The sequence below is a fragment of the Ceratosolen solmsi genome, unplaced genomic scaffold, assembly GCF_000503995.2.
Source record: "Ceratosolen solmsi marchali unplaced genomic scaffold, CerSol_1.0 scaffold30, whole genome shotgun sequence".
NCBI classification, from domain to species: Eukaryota; Metazoa; Arthropoda; class Insecta; order Hymenoptera; family Agaonidae; genus Ceratosolen; species Ceratosolen solmsi.
Genome location: NW_011948421.1, coordinates 626,619 through 646,733, shown reverse-complemented (window position 1 = coordinate 646,733; position 20,115 = coordinate 626,619). Strand labels below are relative to the sequence as shown.

At 36.4% G+C, this 20,115-nt stretch overlaps 5 protein-coding genes across 5 annotated transcripts in view; 3 read left to right on the top strand and 2 right to left on the bottom strand.

Annotated features, from left to right (window-relative positions):
• Nucleotides 1-3,969: 3,969 nt before the first annotated feature.
• Nucleotides 3,970-4,342, top strand: LOC105361248 (histone H4). Its single transcript, XM_011498358.1, has one exon. It carries the CDS (start codon nucleotides 4,011-4,013, stop codon nucleotides 4,320-4,322), a length of 312 nt encoding a protein of 103 aa, XP_011496660.1. The 5' UTR covers nucleotides 3,970-4,010; the 3' UTR covers nucleotides 4,323-4,342.
• Nucleotides 4,343-4,954: 612 nt separating this feature from the next.
• On the bottom strand, nucleotides 4,955-5,745 carry TBCB (tubulin-binding cofactor B). Its single transcript, XM_011498357.1, has one exon. It carries the CDS (start codon nucleotides 5,721-5,723, stop codon nucleotides 4,992-4,994), a length of 732 nt encoding a protein of 243 aa, XP_011496659.1. The 5' UTR covers nucleotides 5,724-5,745; the 3' UTR covers nucleotides 4,955-4,991.
• A 1,769-nt stretch (nucleotides 5,746-7,514) lies between these two features.
• RpS30 (ribosomal protein S30) lies at nucleotides 7,515-9,498 on the top strand. Its single transcript, XM_011498356.1, has 5 exons — nucleotides 7,515-7,604; nucleotides 7,855-7,943; nucleotides 8,561-8,687; nucleotides 8,769-8,824; nucleotides 9,177-9,498. The coding sequence occupies exons 2-5, from the start codon at nucleotides 7,869-7,871 to the stop codon at nucleotides 9,306-9,308; spliced, it is 390 nt and encodes a 129-aa protein (XP_011496658.1). The 5' UTR covers nucleotides 7,515-7,604; nucleotides 7,855-7,868; the 3' UTR covers nucleotides 9,309-9,498.
• A 663-nt stretch (nucleotides 9,499-10,161) lies between these two features.
• Nucleotides 10,162-14,710, bottom strand: schlank (ceramide synthase schlank). Its single transcript, XM_011498355.1, has 6 exons — nucleotides 14,477-14,710; nucleotides 11,780-11,897; nucleotides 11,086-11,529; nucleotides 10,758-10,876; nucleotides 10,516-10,660; nucleotides 10,162-10,410 (listed from the first exon to the last, which is right to left on the bottom strand). Exons 1-6 carry the CDS (start codon nucleotides 14,665-14,667, stop codon nucleotides 10,294-10,296), a joined length of 1,134 nt encoding a protein of 377 aa, XP_011496657.1. The 5' UTR covers nucleotides 14,668-14,710; the 3' UTR covers nucleotides 10,162-10,293.
• Nucleotides 14,711-19,288: 4,578 nt separating this feature from the next.
• LOC105361244 (E3 ubiquitin-protein ligase KCMF1) overlaps nucleotides 19,289-20,115 on the top strand; it is a 10,529-nt gene continuing 9,702 nt past the window's right edge. Inside the window, exon 1 of the mRNA XM_011498354.1 lies at nucleotides 19,289-19,665. Coding sequence (XP_011496656.1) covers nucleotides 19,650-19,665 — 16 coding nt within the window. The 5' untranslated portion in view covers nucleotides 19,289-19,649. The remainder of the gene's footprint in view (nucleotides 19,666-20,115) is intronic.

The window sequence follows — 20,115 nt, the reverse complement described above, 5'->3', positions numbered from 1 at the left end:
GAACAATGTTAAATACATTTTACTTTTCGTGCTATTTAACAGCTTTATACAGCAACAGAAAATAAAATGAATTCAAGATTAATTAGTCGTTGCACTTTCATATGGATATGTTAACGAGGTAACAAAATAATTATTTAATAACTTTTACTTTTATTTTCATTGCTATCTAAAGTTTATTTTTCAAATTATTAAGTATCATCGATTTGTTTAGAGAATTTACTTACGCACGTGTAAATTTCTGGCAAACAGGATTATTTTCATATCGAGTGGAAACCCAACTATTTCTATGACTTGTTAAACGTAGTTTAAAAGTTGCGAATGAAAATGCCTTCTTATTAAGAACGATGTAATCGCTATTCTTATCCGATATACATAATATTGTGAAATACATCAAAGCAATGCCGTAACACTATCGCTCGTCTTTACAAATCATAATTATTCTATTGTACTTGTCGAAATATAATTATGAAAGCTTTTTAATCATTGCTTTATTACAGCTATGTAATTACCAAATATAAATATCAATCTTATAGCTTCGTAAAAATAATTTGTATATTTTAATTTCTTTTCTAGAATTACATCCTTCTTCTGAACCACACAAAAGTGCGGCTAAAGTAACCCAGAAAATAACGAACACCGATGATTCTATAAAAGCATTTAATGTTAATAATAATGTTGTAAACAAACCAATAATTTTCATTACTCAAAACAATACTCAACCATATATTTTACAATCTCTACCGCTTGGGAAGCAAGAAAATGTCCAAGTTGTTCAGCAATCAATCGTTCAGCCACAATATCATCAACAACAAGTTAGAATTGTTAATACGGACAATGAACAAGCGATAAAAGCGGAGGTAAGGATTAATATATCTAGGAGATTATTATTAAAGTAACTTTTCACATCAAACTTATTGATCTATTGTGCAGAGTGTAATAAAACAATATCAAACGACAGACGACGATAATAGTAAAAATAATAAGGAAACGAGCACTGTAGTTATTCCCAGAGAAGCCCGGTTATCCGAAGTTAAAGCAGAAGATTTACAAAAATTAGTACAAAGTCCAGAAAAGCTTTATTTTTATGTTTCACCTTGCAGATTAAATCTATTATCATAGGCAAATTATAATTATGAAATTCTATAATTTCTATTCGTACAAACTTTATAATCTGTACGACATAAATATATTAAAATATTATAAATTCTATACTGTTATGTAATAAATTATCTAAATATTAAAGTATACGATATGGAAAATAGATAAAGTAGATTATCATCGTTTTAACAAAAAGTGCAATATACATAAGTACCAGACTTTATAATAAATAATGAAATTGAAAAAAAATATAAATTAATGATTTGGATCGAAGGATAATTGATTATAATTGGCTTGTTATTAACGATGAGAGTTTTACGGCCATACAGATTGAACAAATATCAGATTGATTTGTAATTATTTGTAATAATTTTTGTAGAACTTGAAACAAATTGTTTATATTAAGTGCGAAGGCTGCTTAGACCAAAGTGAAAAGTTTTATAAATTTGTATTTCCCAGATGATTATTAAATGACGTTGATCACACAATTTACCTACCTTTTCACCTACTCGGATATAGATGATTACATATCTATATATAACTTGTTTAAAGCTCAAGCAATATTAAAATTGACGAATATTTATAAGCGAACAATAATCATATTATATAGAATTATATAGAAAAGCATATTAACAACATTGTTAACAACATTTGTAATTTCTAATTATTGTAATTTCTAAGCCAATAATGTATTGAAGCATTTTGAAATTATATTTATCCGGATTTACGAATAACGAAATTTGATATAATGATTTTTAAAGTGAGCTTTATCCGTCTTATGTCAAACGAATCTCACAGAATATATTAATAATTTTTTTTTTTTCTTAATATGACTTAAATTAATTTCATTAATCAAAATGTTATTACCGAGTAAAACAATTCATCTAAACCAAGTTAAACGTAGGTATTATGAGTCTGCGAACTTGTCTACTTTATTATCTCATAATTTTGTGCGGCAATGTAGTTATATAATTACAATTCTCTCAACGCTCGTTGCGCCAACATTTGTATGTACAATTGCGAAATTTCTTTCAATATACTCCAAGCGCGCTATTATAATTTATAAGCGTCATCTTGCTCATTTAAAATGATAATTTAATGCATGAATAAGGTTGAAAAAATATTGAATGCCTGCCTAGTGATCCAATGAACGACTGCAACAATTTAATTTAAGTAGATTGTTACTTTTCAATCTTATTGTTTTGTGGGTGTGCGTTTGTGTGTTTGTGCGTTCGTATAATTTAATTTATATTGTAAATAAATAGTGTTTGTATAAATTTTTAAAGAATTTGAATGTGGTGATATGTTTGGCCTAAATTTTCATGGATGTTACATTAACGGTGATTTATATTCTAAATCGAGATCTGTTATTAAAACTACGTAATAAAGATATAATTTATCACAATATGTCTTTCGATTGTTCATTATTTTATTTCAAATAGATCGTCAAATTTTCAAAGTTTAATGAGATATTGCAATATAAGAACAAAACACTAAATTCGTAGAAATATATTCATAAGTGCGAATATATTAAAATTCCTATGAATCAAAACGATTATACATTTGTTATACTTATAATTGTCTTATTTTAACCGTAATTATTAAATATATCGTTCTCTAACGAAAATAATGAAAAATTTGTTCTATTCCGACTATAATTCGATTATTTACGAAAGCTTTTATTTTCATACAAAATCGCTTAGTTATAACGAGTGTAATAATAATAATAATAATAATAATAATAATATATTTAACAATATAATTCAATGTCGTGGAAATATTATCAATTTTAAATATTTTTAAAAACCATTAAGTTCCCGATATTTTATGGAAGAATTTAAATAATTCTAAAAAAAACCCGGGCACGTTCAGCACATTTAAAAAATTTTTTTTTTGTTTTCTTTTTTGTTTTCTTTTTTGTTTTTTTTTTGTTTTTTTTTTTTTTTGGAACGATACTGAATAATAAACTTTTTAATTAAAATTTTTAATAAATTGGATGAAAATGGAAATGAATTTTTATTATATAAAGGTATTATAAATTTTATACAAACGATGCTTATTACATTCGATTAAATATATTTTACATTCAATAACATAAAATCATAATTTTAATTATTTATGAGATTTGACTTTATTAAATTATGAACAAATGAAAGATATAATAAATAGGTTTTTATATGATATTTTTCCACCACTATATAATTAAATTTCCAAAATTATATTAAACTTTATATTTTAATACGAGTCGAATTACTTATTAAAAACAATTATTCATCCGTCATTCTACATAACGTGTAATCATCGAAAATAGCCTAATTACGTTACGATTAATGCAATTTATTTGTAATAAATAATTATCGAATGATTATTGTTTGAAAGTTATGGGCGTCCAAATAACGATAATCATGATTTTAAGGACATTTCTTTTAAGGTTAGATTTACTTCGTTGAATACGTCATGATGAAATCCTAATAAAATTATGGACAATTTATCGTCATTTCGTTATTTCGCCCCAATTTTATTATTAATAATAATATGCAATTATAAACAAATATCGTAGAAATCGACAATAAACATATGATTATGTGAAATAGCATTTGCTAATATTATAATAGGAATAACAGTTATGCTAAATAAATGATTGAAATAAGCTTTGCTCAGTCGAGTAATAATAATCAGCTTTAATAAATAAATAATTCCCTGTAATTATTATAAATTATATGGAGCCTTATAGAGGAAATAGTGGTATAAAAACGGAAATATTCAGTAGTAGGTAGTGTCTTTTGATTGGCCGAAGGTCTGTGGGAGGGGATAGAAGCGTTATTAAAGGTATAAAAGGAGCTAGAGAATTCGTACTTCATCAGTCTCGGTTTTTTTGTTTGCTTAAGCGTACTTGAGTTTCAAAGAGAAACATGACCGGCCGTGGTAAGGGAGGAAAGGGATTGGGAAAGGGAGGAGCTAAACGGCATCGCAAGGTATTGCGAGACAACATCCAGGGTATCACGAAGCCCGCCATTCGCCGTCTCGCTCGACGTGGAGGAGTGAAACGTATCTCCGGTCTCATCTACGAGGAGACGCGTGGTGTGCTCAAGGTCTTCCTTGAGAACGTCATTCGTGACGCCGTCACCTACACCGAACACGCCAAGAGGAAGACGGTCACTGCCATGGACGTCGTCTACGCCCTCAAGAGACAGGGACGCACCCTCTACGGTTTTGGCGGCTAAATATCACAGTAGAAATAAAAATCAAAAAATAAAAACAAACAAACAAACAAACAAAAACAAAAAAAAATTCGCAATTTCACCATCTCTCCATCGACAAATCGGCCCTTTTCAGGGCCATCAATTTATAAATGTGGACGACCTATGTGTTTGTTAAGTTACATTAATTTCATATGTAATAATATATTACTTTGCATAATAAGAGATAAATGATTTTATTATTAAGAATGCAAGATTCATTGAAATTTGCATTTATGCGCTTGCAATGGACAAATGTAATTTCAGTCAAAATATCCCATTAGAACATCAGAATTAAATGAAGGTAAAATAAGTTTTGTTTAAATAATCGTTGTGAAATTTTATTTGAAATAAAATATAATATAAAGATTGTTAACAATGGATGCCTTTAATTTTAATTTTAAGTACATGTTTATTGTTTGGGTAAATTTTTGTATAAGGATGGAGAGGAGATTGTATCGTAGATATAATTGTGGTATAAGAGGCTCGGAATTAAAAATTGTACAATTAATAGCACTGGGGGCATTAATGTATCAAGGACGCATGTATTAGATTGAAATTAATAATCGTCTAGAGAAATATGTAAGTTATGAGTGAATATCCTTACCAACTACTTTTTAACGTATTTAAAATTTTCTGTTCTTTGCACATTAGTTACAATTCATTTAAATCGTAATCGTCTTCTGGAAAGTCACCCAAAACAATGCACGACGGCTTAACAAATCCTCCATATTTATCGTAGCAATCAAAGTATTGTACACCAGCGACCGATCCATTATTTTTGCCAAGCGGCTCGTCGTACTTTACACCAACCCAGTAGCCGGGCTTGAATTCAGTCTGTCCAACGTACATTATGGTCGCTTTTCTCTTTGGATTACCAGGTATGGTCACTTCGCACCTGTCGTTCACTTTCATACAACTAATCAATTTTTTGTCATTCTCCAATTCGAGCACTCTATTTTCCTCCATTTTTCTCACTTTATCTTCGTCGTATTTGCCCAACTTGTTCTCCTTTAAGAATGCCTTGACGGTGGAAGGCATTTTTGCATAAGTATCGTCCGAGAGTTCAAATTTTTGTACAGTCGAGGGATCTTGGATCTCTTCCTTATCATTGGCAGTAACGTGCACTCTCATGCCATTATCGATTGGATAGGAGCCCAAGTAATTACTTATGTCGTTGGGCTTGCACACAATGTCGTCATTTTTATTATAAACTTCTAAATTCATTGCATTGGATCGGCAGCCAATCAATAGTTCCAATTTATTCTTAAATTCCTCTATAGTGATGTTCCTTTTGAATCTCCTCTCCACCGAGTAGTCTTCATTATTGGAGCTCGTTATCGTTACATTTACGAAATCCGTACTGCTGGTATCGAAGCTACTCATCCTCGTTAAATTTATTCGATGCAGTTGTGGATGTCCTAAGTGACGATTAACGAGGTTACATTTATTCGGGGGCAATGGCTGATGTATGGAAATGAGAAAACAATGGGACGAACTCGAATGGGTAGGTGGGTATTAATAATTTTCTTTTATCACCAACAGATTGCCAAGACTTACAGCTTTCCCTTGCATTTGACTTTGAGGTTATGTATAAACGATAGATATTAAGAAAGCGTAAATGACGGCATAATGCCGAGTTTACTCTTTCGTAATTTATTGCAAATTTGGATGAATTGTTTGTGTCGACGAAGGACAACAAACAGCAACGGCCTACGGCTACGGCTACGGCTACGGCTACGGCTACGGCTACGGCTACGGCTACGGCTACGACTACGGCTACGGTAACGGCAACGGCAACAATAACAACAAAAACAAAAGTTACACGGGCATAAAGTATAGAAAAGCACAGGGGCACTGCTTCCGCGCACAGCGCATGCAGGCGCGAACGAACCGAATTTTAATTTACTAGAGTTTTTTAAGGGTACATTGGACGCCCCATTACGTTGCATAGACACAACAGTCGTGGGGGAGAGATGTCGAATAAAGAGATGTCGAGATTTTATTGTACTTGTTGAAAATGTGGAGGGTAATTCGAATCCGAAACCGTCGAGGGCTAAAAACTCTACGTCCGTCCCATTAATAAACTCGTTGTTATTTTTCTCACTTTTCTCACGGCAGAGTGTAGAACGAAACTCGGATGTAGTATGAAACTGATAGGAATTCGGGGATTCGGAAAGGAGGCTGCGGCCTTACTGGATCAATGAGCGAAGAGAAACGAAGGAAAATCGTTTTCGATTTAGATTATAAAAAAGCGAGGACTCACCGCCGACTCGAATATTATGCAATTTACGGGAACGGGAGTGTCTGCCTTCCGGCTGCTGACTTCGAATTAAATTAAATCACGTTAACTCGGCATATGTATTGGTCTGCTCGATCGCCAGCTAATCGACCGATTTGAACGAGCGATTTGTTCATCGCGGTAATGTCATTGAGCGAATAGGATGGATTTTGTCATTATCTCATTCCATATGGACGATGGACGTTGAATTAATTCACCAAGGTATATATATATATATATATATATATATATATATATATATATACGCATATCCTTTCGTCTGATTTGGAAATTCAACTAACTTTTATTGCTGATAGGCGCACGCAATTTTTTTCTTATTGAATGATACTAGAAACGGAATAAATATTCCTTATTGATATTTTTTAATTAGATAATTCTCATTATTACATAAAGTTCCAACCTCTCAATATCTTTGTCATTTATGGTATATGCAATTTTCAAGCAATTAAATAAATCTCCAACGATCCAACAAGCTATTTAAATGAATACATAATAATAATAATAATAAATTAACGATACATAAAGATTGCAATTTATACTCTACATGTTCATTTATCTAATATAATAATATTCAATTTTTTATTCATAATTTGGATTGTTTTATTCGAATATTTATTATAATTACAAATTGGTGGTAAAATATGTTTATCCCGACTTATTTAATTTAATATTACATTTAGCAATTTGATTTTGTTTCAATAGCATAAACATTTTTTATTATTATTATTATTATTATTATTTATTTATTTATTTTTTTTATTATTTTTTTTTTTTTTTTTTGTTACATAACTTCAGAAGTAGTATCCTTAAATTTACCAAATTAGATAATAGATTGCAAATAAAATTTTTTTTAAGATTAATTTATGTCATACAGTTTTGCGGGTTTTTCGTTTATCTTTGACTTACGCAGTATGTGATGTTTCCGGTTCTCAACCTTTTCTAGCGTTACAAGCCACGCAATATAGGTAAGTGTTTTTATAAAATTCTATAAATGATCGTTTTCTCAACATTTCTTTCAAGTAATTCAATGAAACTGCGACAAATAAATATTAATAGTTTATTCGAGTAGGTAGTTACGATTAGTTATTACGTATATTGATTAAAATAATCATTAAAGGTGTATTATACGCACGTGACTGACAATTTATTTTTCATATGATAATTGATTATTTATAAATGTAAGGAGATATTTAATTTGTTTAATGGTTTTTCTAGGCAAGACGGCAAACATGCAGCTTATTATTCGTGGTCAGGAAACTCATATTATCGAGTGTCAAAATGATGACACTATTGCGATTATTAAGGTTAGATTTCTCTTTAATTCTTCCATGTCGATTTAACAATATTTGAGGAGAATTATATATTTGATACTTGTTCTTAATAATTATTTCGTGCCATAACCTGACCATAAGAAAAATGATGGAAAATTTTCTTTTTCCACAATGCCAAAAAATTAAAAAACTACCAAAATTTTTTTAAAAATTGCAAAATTTAATGTCGTTTAATATGAAAGGCACCCGCCAATCTAATTATAATAAAGTCTATAATTGATAATTTTACCATTCATTTATGCATCCGATATAATTCTTTTTGAATGTAACAAAATTATAATTAAATATGAATAATACGGGTTATGTTTAATCGCTGGTTATGACCATACACAAGTGCCTATGTAGCTTAAACAATGAATAATTATAATTTGCACGTACAATGCATTATATGATAATCCAATAATTGTATTAATTACTTTGTTGGAAAGAGCAACAATGCTAGAGCAAATGAAAATTGCAGTGCGATAAAAGTAAATATCAAACTTTTATCTTTTTACAGATTTTCAATAAAATATGATAATCCTTAATTATAATTGCTTTATTTTCTTAAATATTTAATATTGACAATCATTATTATTATTATTTTACAGTCAAAACTTTCAGAATTTCAAGATGTCGAATTCCATTTATTTTGTGCCGGTGTGCCATTGACCGATGGAGTTCTTGTCAGCGAACTGCCAACGCAGACCATCGACTTATCAGTCCCACTTTTGGGAGGTAAGCTTTTCATCCTCGGAATAGTACGAATAATAAAATTTATCTATTTACCTTATATTTACGTAAATTTAATCTCAATAGGTAAGGTCCATGGATCCTTGGCACGTGCTGGTAAAGTCAAAGGACAAACACCCAAGGTAAATTTTTAAATCAATTTCAAGTTAGTCAATGTAAATAATGTGTAATTTCAAACAGCAAGCTCTTATACCTTATAAAAATTAATAGCTTTGTAGTGTAATAATAAATAAATCAGTTATTTTTCATTTCTAATGCACTGTTTGATCTAAACTGCAATTTAAATGGAATATGCAGTAAAATAACAGTGCGAGAGAGAAAAGACGGACTAAAGTGAAGTAGAATTGATTTAATAAACTCTACTTTTCATTCATTCGTTACAAAAGCTTCGCTTATTAAAATTCATAGCTTTTGTCATTTAAATGTATACGCGTGTATGTTTATTAGATAAATAAATGAAATTAATGTCTATAGGTTGACAAGCAAGAGAAGAACAAGAAGAAGACTGGACGTGCCAAGAGGCGAATCCAGTATAATCGTAGATTCGTCAATGTCGTGCAAACATACGGTCGTCGACGTGGTCCGAATGCTAATCCTAACCCATAAGCTTTTGTTGTCTTTTTTACGTATTTGTAAAACCATGTAATATATAACTTTTGCTGATAATACAAATTACATTTCACAGCAGTTGTGCAACTTACTTTCTCAACGTAGACTCTAAATTGTTATTGCTATGTTAATTAAGGAATGTTTTAACATCAAGGATAAGAGAAATAAAGAATTAATTCGAACAAAATTATTTATTCAAGTCATTTCTAAAAACTAGCAAATGATCATTTGGATGTTCTTTGGGAGTGAATTTTTCATTCAAAAGGCAAATCCTCTTCATTACATTATTTGTAATAACTGTTCGTAAGACATTTTCATTTTATACAAAAAAGAAAAGAGAAAAAAAAAATAATTAATCGAAAGAGAATTGCAAATAAAAAAAAGCAAACTCCATTTAAGTAACATATACAATTTCTTATATTCATACATAGACGTCACAATACTTTGTGGAATAATCCTTCTTCTTATTTTTATTATTTTTTTTTTTTTTTTGCTTTTTGTTTTTTTTCTTTCTATGAAATAGGTGCGTAGATAGAAAAGACAAAAAAAGAAAAAAAGAAAAAAAAAAAAAAAAACATTAATATTGATTATGACAAATAAAGATGTGTTCATAAAATATTATAAGATACAGTGAAAACAACATATACATTTCGCAACAATTGAACATTTCACTATTCGGTAATGACAATCTTATAAACAAGCCACAACTGCACGAAATCTTTCGCTACTTTCGTATAAAAGTGCTCATCGGCCGTAGAAAATAAGATGAGAATCGACTGAAGATCTGTGTCACATCCAACCGAAAACCAGACGGTTTTTAATTCACACGAGCTAAATAATTTCTAATTGCTTTAATTACAAAATTTTAATCTTTATATTTTAGTCCATATTTTTCGTCACTCAAATGCCAAAAGCAACACATCCACTCTTAATCGGTGTAATACTTTTTCCCATTCGCTTCGACGACGATAAATTACTTACACTAGTTTTGTTTTTGCCTTACATTAGGCTTACTGGTGTGGTTAACATTGTTTGTTGTTGCTCCATTGAGCTCTTCGGAAATTTCTTCGCTACTATCACTACGAATATCGCCTTCCATCTATCACAAGAGAAATCAAAGTAGAAACAGAAAATCGTTAAAACGTATATGAAAATTATCGAATTTGTCGCTTCATTCGTCATTATTGTTTATTATGACAATTACCTGGCCAGCATAAAATGCATTGTAAGCTATTTTTAAAATAAGCCAAGTCCAGAAGGCGTGAAGTATCAGTAATAGACTCAACAGAGAATTAAAAATGTAATATGCTGGAAACATCGGCACTATCTTTGGTGCTTCGATCAAGGTGCTAGACAAAGTTGGTAGGAGTTAAAATTTTCAAACAGTTCAGCCTCAATAGTCGTTAAAAGTCAGACAAATATGTAATAAATAATTTCAATAAATACCTGTAGATGATCCAAAATGGGAAAACGCCCATTCTTGTGACGATCCACAATATCGTAAAGATTACAAAAATAAAGTCACAAATTTTTTGATAGTTTGAATATTTTGCTATTTTTGCTGCCTAAATAAAAAATTTTCATGAGACATAAATGCGACAAAGATGGGCCAGTTATTATAGATTGTATTACTTCATTAAAAAACAAGAGATTCTGTGTATAAATTTACTTTTTTTTTTATTTTTTTTTTTTTATTTTATTTTATTTCTTATTTTTAGAATAAAGTAAATCTCAGGTGCTTTAAAAGGAAGCTTGTAGATATGCGGCTGTATACCTCTAGAAAAATATCCGCACAATCGTGAACTAGAAGTACAAGAGAGCCGATCCTTGTTAGATTACCAATCCAGGAAAAGCACATGAGAACGATAGTCGCTATATGGTGTACAAACATTTGCCAAAAATCTTTCCGCTTAACATCAAAATATTGAGAAAGGCTTAGCGACCAATAAAATGCCATCGATATCATATAATACCACCATACTTCGGAACTTATTGGGTGATAAGGATAATTGTAATAACAATTGTTGATATTCCACAGCCATGGTTTGTTCCACAGAATAAATACACCAAAGAGGAAAGAGTATGTATAATACAAACATCGCCAGCTGTTTTCACAAAACTTTGTCAGTGTCGAGGGTCTATCCTGAGCACGTCTCAATCTCAACCAGCGTTCTACTTGTCTTTCGCTCCAGTCCAATTGCTTAGCGAGCGATATAATCTGCAATTCATATTTCCAGTAGGTAATTACGAGAGTGTTAAAATTTCATAGCTTAGCAAACACATTAACAAGCTATGATACAAAATTGGACATTACAAAGCATTACAAATGGATTAAAAAAAAAAAACAAAAAAACCAAAAAAAAAAATTAAATTAAATTAAATTAAATTAAATTAAATTGCCAACCATAAACAATTGGTTTTCTTTGTAAAATTCAATTTTTATTCTTACGTATGGTAATTTTATGTACCTGTTTTTGTTTAATCTTCTTGCCACCATAGGCTTTATCCAATATAGGATTAGGAGTTGCCTTCTTCGCTCGTGATGTCTTAATGCCTAAACTTTTTCCAAGTGGTGCGAAGCAGAACCTGAAAATAATCGTTATTTTTATGAGCATAGATCGATCAAGTATTCGAACATTCATCAATCATACGCCATTCATCAATTTAATTTATTTTTACAACTCGACAGCCTCGTTTAATTGCTTAAAGCGTTGTTTAAAATTGAATTCACAAATAACTATAACAATTATCGTTTAATGAATAGATGTTTGTAAATAAGCGCAGCGTATATTGGAACATTTATTCAATAAAGTTGGATATATCAATCTTTGATAATAAAAAAAAAAAAAAAAAAAAAAAAAAAAAAAATAAAAAAAAAAATAAAAATAAAAAGAATAATAATAAAAAAAAAAAAACACGATTTGTAAAAAATTAAAAGTTAAATGTCATTTTTAATCAATTTTAGTTTTAATCAGCTCGTAATATCGACATATCAAATGTTAAAGAAACGAAAGAATACAAAAACAAAACAAAATATAAGATTAATAATAGTATTGAATAAAAGGGAATGCCCGACAAATCGGAATATATGTACTTTGATAGATAAAAAAAAACTCCAAGTTTACTATATATCACGCGCACTCGAGTGTATAAATAAAGACGCAAGGATAAGGCTTATAAAAATCTGTTAAATAAATAAATTACCAAGTTACATGTATGTTCCATTTAAATGACGTTTACGTCGACTTCATAATCGACTTGCCATAATTATATTTTTATAAAAGGAAATCTTATCCAATTTGTATTTGTAATTTATAATTCACGAAAAATATGTGTCAATCATATATCATACGTTATCTCACGAACTTTGACTGCATTTCATAATTCGTTTCTCTTAACATCAACATTTGTCAATTCATAAAATTAAGCGTTATTTCTCATATTTTTCAATACGTTTTCAATACGTCAATACGCTATTTGCCATTATCAATCGGGAACATTATTTTCCAAACAATATAGTAGAGAGACAAACGATCGATTGCTTTGAAATTTATAATTTTTTAGTCAATTGGGAATAGAGGAATAGAGGTTTAAATCATTGATACGAATTTTATTCTGTTGAAGGTGAATCACACGGTTTATGGTAGGCGAGCCATTTGTCCCGAGATTTTTACTGCTTAAATTGCAATGCTTTATTATTACTAATCATTGATCGATGCACCTCCAACTAAAGCAGTCTATGAATAAGAATGTAATTAATTTAGATAAAGAAATTGGCGGCATGTAGTAGAGTTGCTTATACACTTTGGACTTGCGACCATAAATATATATTATGTGTGCGTGCGTGTGCGTATACGGGGGCTATAAATTGTATATGAAAGGGTCATTGGTCAATGGTGATATTTCATGGCGAACGATGCATACGAAGAAGCATTCCGTCGTATGCACCGCGGTCGCGCGCGCGCGCGCGCAGACACGCACGCACACGCGCACACACAATATATGCACACGCAGCAGGCGCGCGTAAGAGAGCACGTTTCTCGTATGAGAAGTCGGTCGGATTAAAAAGTCTACTACTATATATTGCCGTGACATGAGCTCGTTAATGTGCTTATGTTACCAAATACATTAGAATTGTAACGAATACGCCCATTCGCGGGCACACTTGGATATTCGAATCAGGAACGTGTAAAGCGTACGAAATGCCTATTTCGTCCACACACGGTGTGAACAACTCGCTTGGGCTTCTTCTCGTTTATCCGTTAGTCATAAATCATGTATAGGACTTATCTGTCGTCAATACTCCTGTGGATATTCGTGCCATTAAGAAATTCGATATGTTGGAATGTTGTTTAAGCTAGATGCGCGCTTATTGTGGTAGAAAAGGCACGATAATGTAATGAGCTATTGACACGATGATTCATGACGAATATGTCATGGGAATTATTCGCATAAGCCTACGTGGTGTGGTTGCTATCATTGTGACGCGAGAGAGGAGGTATTCGACAAAAGTCGGACGTAATGTTAAAATAATAAAAAATAAAAATTCCGGGAGAGAGAGAGAGAGAGAGAGAGAGAGAGAGAGAGAGAGAGCGAGTGAGATTAACGAAAAATGTCACCGCTAACCACCCAACCGCCAACTGTCAACAAATGACAAAACCGGCTAAAAGGGGGGGGGGGAGGAAAAGTATTGGCTCGTTCGAAATTTTGGATGTGATGTCCGCGGGGCTCGGGAAAGAGAAGGAAAAATGCGATTTATAAGGTAACAGGGAAAACAAACGGTATGATCGCGAATGCTCGCGAGAGCATTTCACAACATTTTCTTGCAACGATTCCTTTTAAGGATCCTGGCGTTACTCCTCTTTCGCCTATCTTTCCTTGCAATCGTTCGTTCATCCACGACGCTTCGCGAGTCCAGATAAAAGCATATGGGAAACCTAACCTCGAAAAAGACGAGTAGCCCGTGGGACGCCATAAAGTCCAGGGAAGAAAAAAAAAAAAAAAGAAAAAGAAAGAAAAAGATGTAAAAAAACGAGGGCGATAAAATGGAATATTGGAGTTGGCGAGAAGGAGGAGGGAAAGATGTTCGAGGGGATAAAATGGGATAGGGTGGAGGGCTGGGAGGATTATAAGGCGCGGTTGTGCGTAGTGTGCGTGGTGCCTACCTCTCGAGGGCGTATCGTATGACGAGGAGCACCAAGGCCATCGGCAGGGGATAAAACAAGTGCCGGTAATCGGCGTAGTTGTTGCGTGGCGTTGGTGCTACATCGTCCCAGGTGACGTTCGGTGGCAGCCAGACGTCTGGCGTCCAGAAGGCCCTGGAGGCGTTACGCGCGAGCTCAAGCATCGCAAGCATCGCGCTATCCGGGCTTCGCCTCGTGTCCCTCGTGTTTCTCTTCTTGCTCTTGCTCTTGCTCCTCCTCCTCCTCCTCCTCCTCCTCCTCCTTTTCCTTTTCCTCTTTCTCTTCCTCTTCCTCTTCCTCTTCCTCTTCCTCTTCCTCTTCCTCGTCACCTTCTTCCTCCTCCCCGCTGGCGGCTGGGCGGACTAGTCGGACCGCTCCCGCGAACCTCGGGCGTAGGCTCGTCGAGGGAGCCGCTTCCTGGCCAGCCGGCGGCGGCGGAGGTGGTGGCGGCGCCTCCCGGAGATGAAGACTCGCGCACGGACGCTCGGCGACGCGGCACATGTACGCGCACCTTCTCGACTTGCCGCGAGCTGAGCGAGCGTACCCTGAGAGATGGCTCCGAGAGCCGAGCTCGCCGCGACCTAATCCCGAGCCGAGCCGATAGTCGCGCACACGCGAGACGCCACCCGTTACGCGGCGGGGGAGTGCCCTCGTATGTCGCGTCGGTGGCGCGCGCCTCGTGCGGGAGCGGCTACGCGCTCCGTGTTTTGAATAGATGACAGCACCGTGCCGAGGAGTGGGACAGCCGCGCGAGACTCGGGCCCGTCCTTTTATCTTTTTCACGTTGGAGTTCCCGTCGACGCCGCCCCTGGAGACGAGGGCCGCTCTCTGACACGCTTTTTTTTTTTTTCTCTTTTTCTTTTTTCTTTTTTCTTTTTTCTTTTCCCAACGGGACGGCGGACGTCACGCGAGCCTTAATGAGCTGCTCGCTACGAGCCGCGGACGGGCTAATCGTGCGTGCCCCTGTTGTCTCATGGTCGTAATGCCGCTCGTGCGAGATGCGCCGGGTCACGCATTATCGGCCGATCCGAGAGAATCAACTCCATCGGCTCGGCCCTCACGATGTCGGGATGCAGTGGGGTGGTGCGCCGCTATCGTCCGCTCATCGTCCTCGGTCGCTCGCCCTCCCATCGTCGGTCTGCTTTACCGATTGGATGGATGGTCGTTACGTGGTTACGTGGTTACGTGACGGCCCTCTCACTCGGGCAGACGAATTATTTTCGGCGCAGACAGTTTGTCGGCGGGAGCCTTCTTAGGTTCCCTTCGACGACTCTCCCCCTCCCCCTCCGACTCCAATGACCTTGTCGTGGCCGTATGCATTTGAATTTTCAGTCTGCGGCACATGCAGTCAGTCGCATGCCTCATTCATTTGCAATAGAAAGTAAGGACGATAATAAGTCTCGACGTTAGATGCTTATTCATTTGCGTATCGAAGACGGTAATTGCGGGCGGTAATGGTTTGCACGACATTTAAGATATCGTAAGACTCCGATGCAGAACTAATTTTCGTACTTTGTTACTGCGCTTAAGATTTTTCGTTTTAATAAACGCGCGACTCGTATGTACAAAATCAATACTCGTTACGCAAATCATCGGAAGCTTTTAGCTCCAAGAGAATCCAGATGTATTTATCGAAAGGTAAAAGAGAGATAGATAGATAGATAGATAGATAGAGAGAGAGAGAGAGAGAGAGAGAGAGAGAGAGAGTGGAAAAACTTCAACAGTGTGAGATTACAATTAATTGGATAAGCGTTATCGGTACTTGAATTTTACATAATGCGAGATCATTATTATTATTATTTTTTTTCTTTTTTTTTTAATTATTAATAAATAATAAGCGCTCGCTAATGGAAGTTAATAGGATTAACAAGCAAAGCATAGGATTACGACAATCGTAGTTTCAAACGCTAATTCATTCAAGCCTCTTTAAGACCTTCGAGAATGAAACGCTGAGTTTCCTTTTTTTACGTGTAAAATACCGTTTAAAAACTGTTAATTCTATATGCGACCTGTGTATCGTCTATCCTCCCCTCCATCCGCTGTTGCTCCGCGCCGCGCCAACCCACGTCGCTAAACCAAACTTATATATTTTATTCACGAGTTAAGCGATATGAATATTAATTTTTATCCAATTATTCGCTCATTTGTTGCTTTTCATTATTTCGCTTTAGTAACTCAATTTCATCACTGTTGGTCATGCGTTGACAACGTAGCGACGAAGGAATGCCATTTGAAAACGCATACCAGCGCTAACATATCCGTTGAAAACTCGCGAAAGTAGCCAACGACATTATCCGATATTTCAGCTGATGGTCTCGATGTACTGAAATTGTAGACCAGACGATGATGTCCGAGCGAACGATTAAGCTAATTGCCTTGCAAGGCCTACCTGGCCCGAGCTTCCGTAAGGAATAAGCGCATAATCATCGTTAATTATTCGGGAGCTGAAAATGTCTTTACGATAATTGCTCTAGGTGCCGGTGACTGTGATTCGATGTTATTTATAATAATGCGCATGATCCACGTAACCGTTACGACGAGACAGCGAGAGTCTTTAGTCCCTGATATTTCATCGAGCTGCAAACAAATCACGAATTCAATGCATCCTGTTGCTGAGGGGTTTGAAGGGGTTTGAAGGGATTCGAGGGTTTTGAAGGGATTCGAGGGAGTTGGGCGAGATATTCACTCGTTCATCATTCTCGAAATTAAACATTTTCGAGAATTTCACGAACGTGGACGTCATTCTGTTATACCTTGAAGACGACGTTTATTCATTATAAATAGCACAATTTTATCGTTACTAGCGGCAGATTCATCGTTTAAATATGAGCGATCGGTATGGTAGGTTGCATAATTGCATGTATCGCCGGCATTGAAGGAAAAATATTCGAATATTCATTGGTCGTTGGTTCGTTTCAATAATCCAACACTCCATTTCAACTTCCATGCTGCCCCAATTCGATACTCCGCTGATACATTCGACAAATTCGAATGCTCCAGAATATCTCGATGCTTCGTTTCAACTTCAATTATTTATATTTACTAAATATTTAAGGTATTTTCGAAGGATATCATTATCCAACGAGGAGTATTTCCAATCATTAAAAGTCGCGCACATAAAAAATATGAATAATAAATATAAAAAAAAAAAAAAAAAAAAAAATCGAATGAAAAAAAGAAGAAGAATAATTAATTGAATTATTTAAAATGTTCAGACACAAATGGGGCATTTTCATTCAATTTTCATGCCTATTTCACTGTATTTCTTTTATTATCGGCTATTGGGCAGTGTTGTATCAACGTACATAACGTCAAAAATCATATAGAATGATTTGAAAATTTCGCGTTCGTGCAGTTCGGCCTCGATCGACAAGGCAGAGTTTTCTGGCATCTCGCCTAACCAATTCTCAATAAACTCGATACACTCGCGGTTTGCGGCCACTTATCCAGCCAACAATAAACCTAATCCAGTCGTCCGTAAAATTTGTGTAAAAACGCTAATAATGTATTGAAAATTTGCGGTGCCTTTTAAAAGTTGAAACGACGGGTCCGAGTTTCAAGAAAAGAAGAGAAGAAAAGAAAAGAAAAGAAAAAAAAAAGAACAAAAAAGAGGAAGAAAAAAAAAAAAAATAAAAGTCGCCCAATCTAGAATGACGTGTTAGCGACGTTTCTCTCTATGTCGTGAGGAGGTTATCTTTCTTCCTCCTGTTGAAGGCCCCCTGCCTCCCTCCGCCCTTTATCGCGCTCGCTCATTCCCCTCGCCTCGTCGCTCAAGGAAGATCCGCTAGTCGAGGAAGGAGCGCAATAATCGACGAGAAAAAGAAAATCCTGCCTTCCTCGCGGCAGCCGTGTGGCAATCGCGACCCTCTGCCCCCGTACTCGCGACCCCGCGCTCCCACCGCCATAAGTTGCAGATCCTCCGGACGCGCGTGTATCCTGTCTTCCCGAGGAGGTGGTGTCCGCGCTGCCGCGTCGCCCATCCAGGAGAGGGATTAAAAGAGTGTGCTGCCGTCGCCGCCACTGCCACCGCCACCGCCACCGCCACCGCCACTGCCACTGCCACCGCCACTGCCACCGCCACCGCCGTCGTTACCGTTCGTCGCGCAAGCTGCTCGTCACCGCCGCTGCTGGTCTCTAGTTGGCCTCCACAGTGCGACTAGTTCGTAGCGAGGCGGAGACCATTAATATACAGCGGATGCGAATATAGCATCGGAATCGGACGAGCGTGCGAGAAAGACGGAGCGCGAGCACTACTCACACGCGCGCCTACGGGGTCGGGACGTACGAGCTTACGTACACGGGCGGTCCGCCCGCACGCATACACACTAAGAAACTCGTATCGTTGCAAGGCAGGCAGGCAGGCGGGCAGGCAGGCAGGCAGGCAGGCAGGCAGGCAGACAGACAGGCAGGCAGACAGGCAGTAGGCAGTAGGCAGTAGGCAGTAGGCAGGCAGAGGCAAGCACGACGAACGAACGAACGAACGAACGCAAGCAGGCACGCACGCAAGCACGCAAGCACGCACGCAGCTATACGCGCTGAAGTACCAAACGGAGATAGTAAGAAGAAAGAGAGAGAGAGAGAGAGAGAGAGAGAGAGAGAGAGAGAGAAAGAAAGAAAGAAGAGCCGTGCACGAGCGCGCTCGTACGTACGCACGTACGTGCTATACACAAACATACGCGAGCACGCGCGCGCGCGACCTGCGAGAAAGACAGAGACAGAGAGGGAGTGAGCGAGGGACGGACGAACGGACGGAGAGAGAGAGAGAGAGAGAGAGAGACACACACACACACACTCACGGGCACGGATACACGGCAGCAGAGAAACACGTATACGCGAAGGCATATATCGTCATACACACTACAAACGAACACTTTAGTTCGTGCTCTAACACCAACACAGACGCGTAGTTTTTTCCCATGTTTTTCGCTTCGTCTCGCGCGACGACGAGCCCGTACAAAACTCGCGAGGAAGGTCCGTCTCGTGTTGTCGAAGTTCCTGAGGATTGAAGAATCGCGTGGTTGGAGTACCGGCCCCTGCTCTTTGATTATCACCAGCCTCGAGGTGAATTTTTAATACGAACGCGCGCCAGTCCACGACACACGAGCCCCTGTGCGCCAACGAGAAACGCCAGCGTATATGATATTCTATACGGAAAATGAGTCGACATGATGGTACGTAAATGGCCTTTTTATTATTATCAGTCACCCCCTTCGCCTTTCCAGTTATTTTCTTTATTGTGTCACGGACCCCTGATCTCCAAGATCCATTCGCCTTGTACTCCGACTCCTGGTGTACCAAAGATTTTTTTCCTATCTTACAATATACTTTTTCCTTCGGACGAACGGGTGAGAGAGAGAGAGAGAGAGAGTGTGTGTGTGTGTGTGTGTGTGTGTGCGTGCACGCGTGTGTGCATAGTATGAGTGAGAGTAGAGAATTAGTGAAAGACCTAGAACGAAAGAGAGAGAGAGAGAGAGAGACTCAGTATACATGTGTATGCATATATGCATGCGCGGGTGTGTGTGCGCGCGCGCGCGCGCTCGCGTATGTGTACGATAGAGAAGGAAAGAAAGAAAGAAAGAAGGAAAGACAGAAAGAAAGAAAGAAAGAAAGAAAGAAAGAGT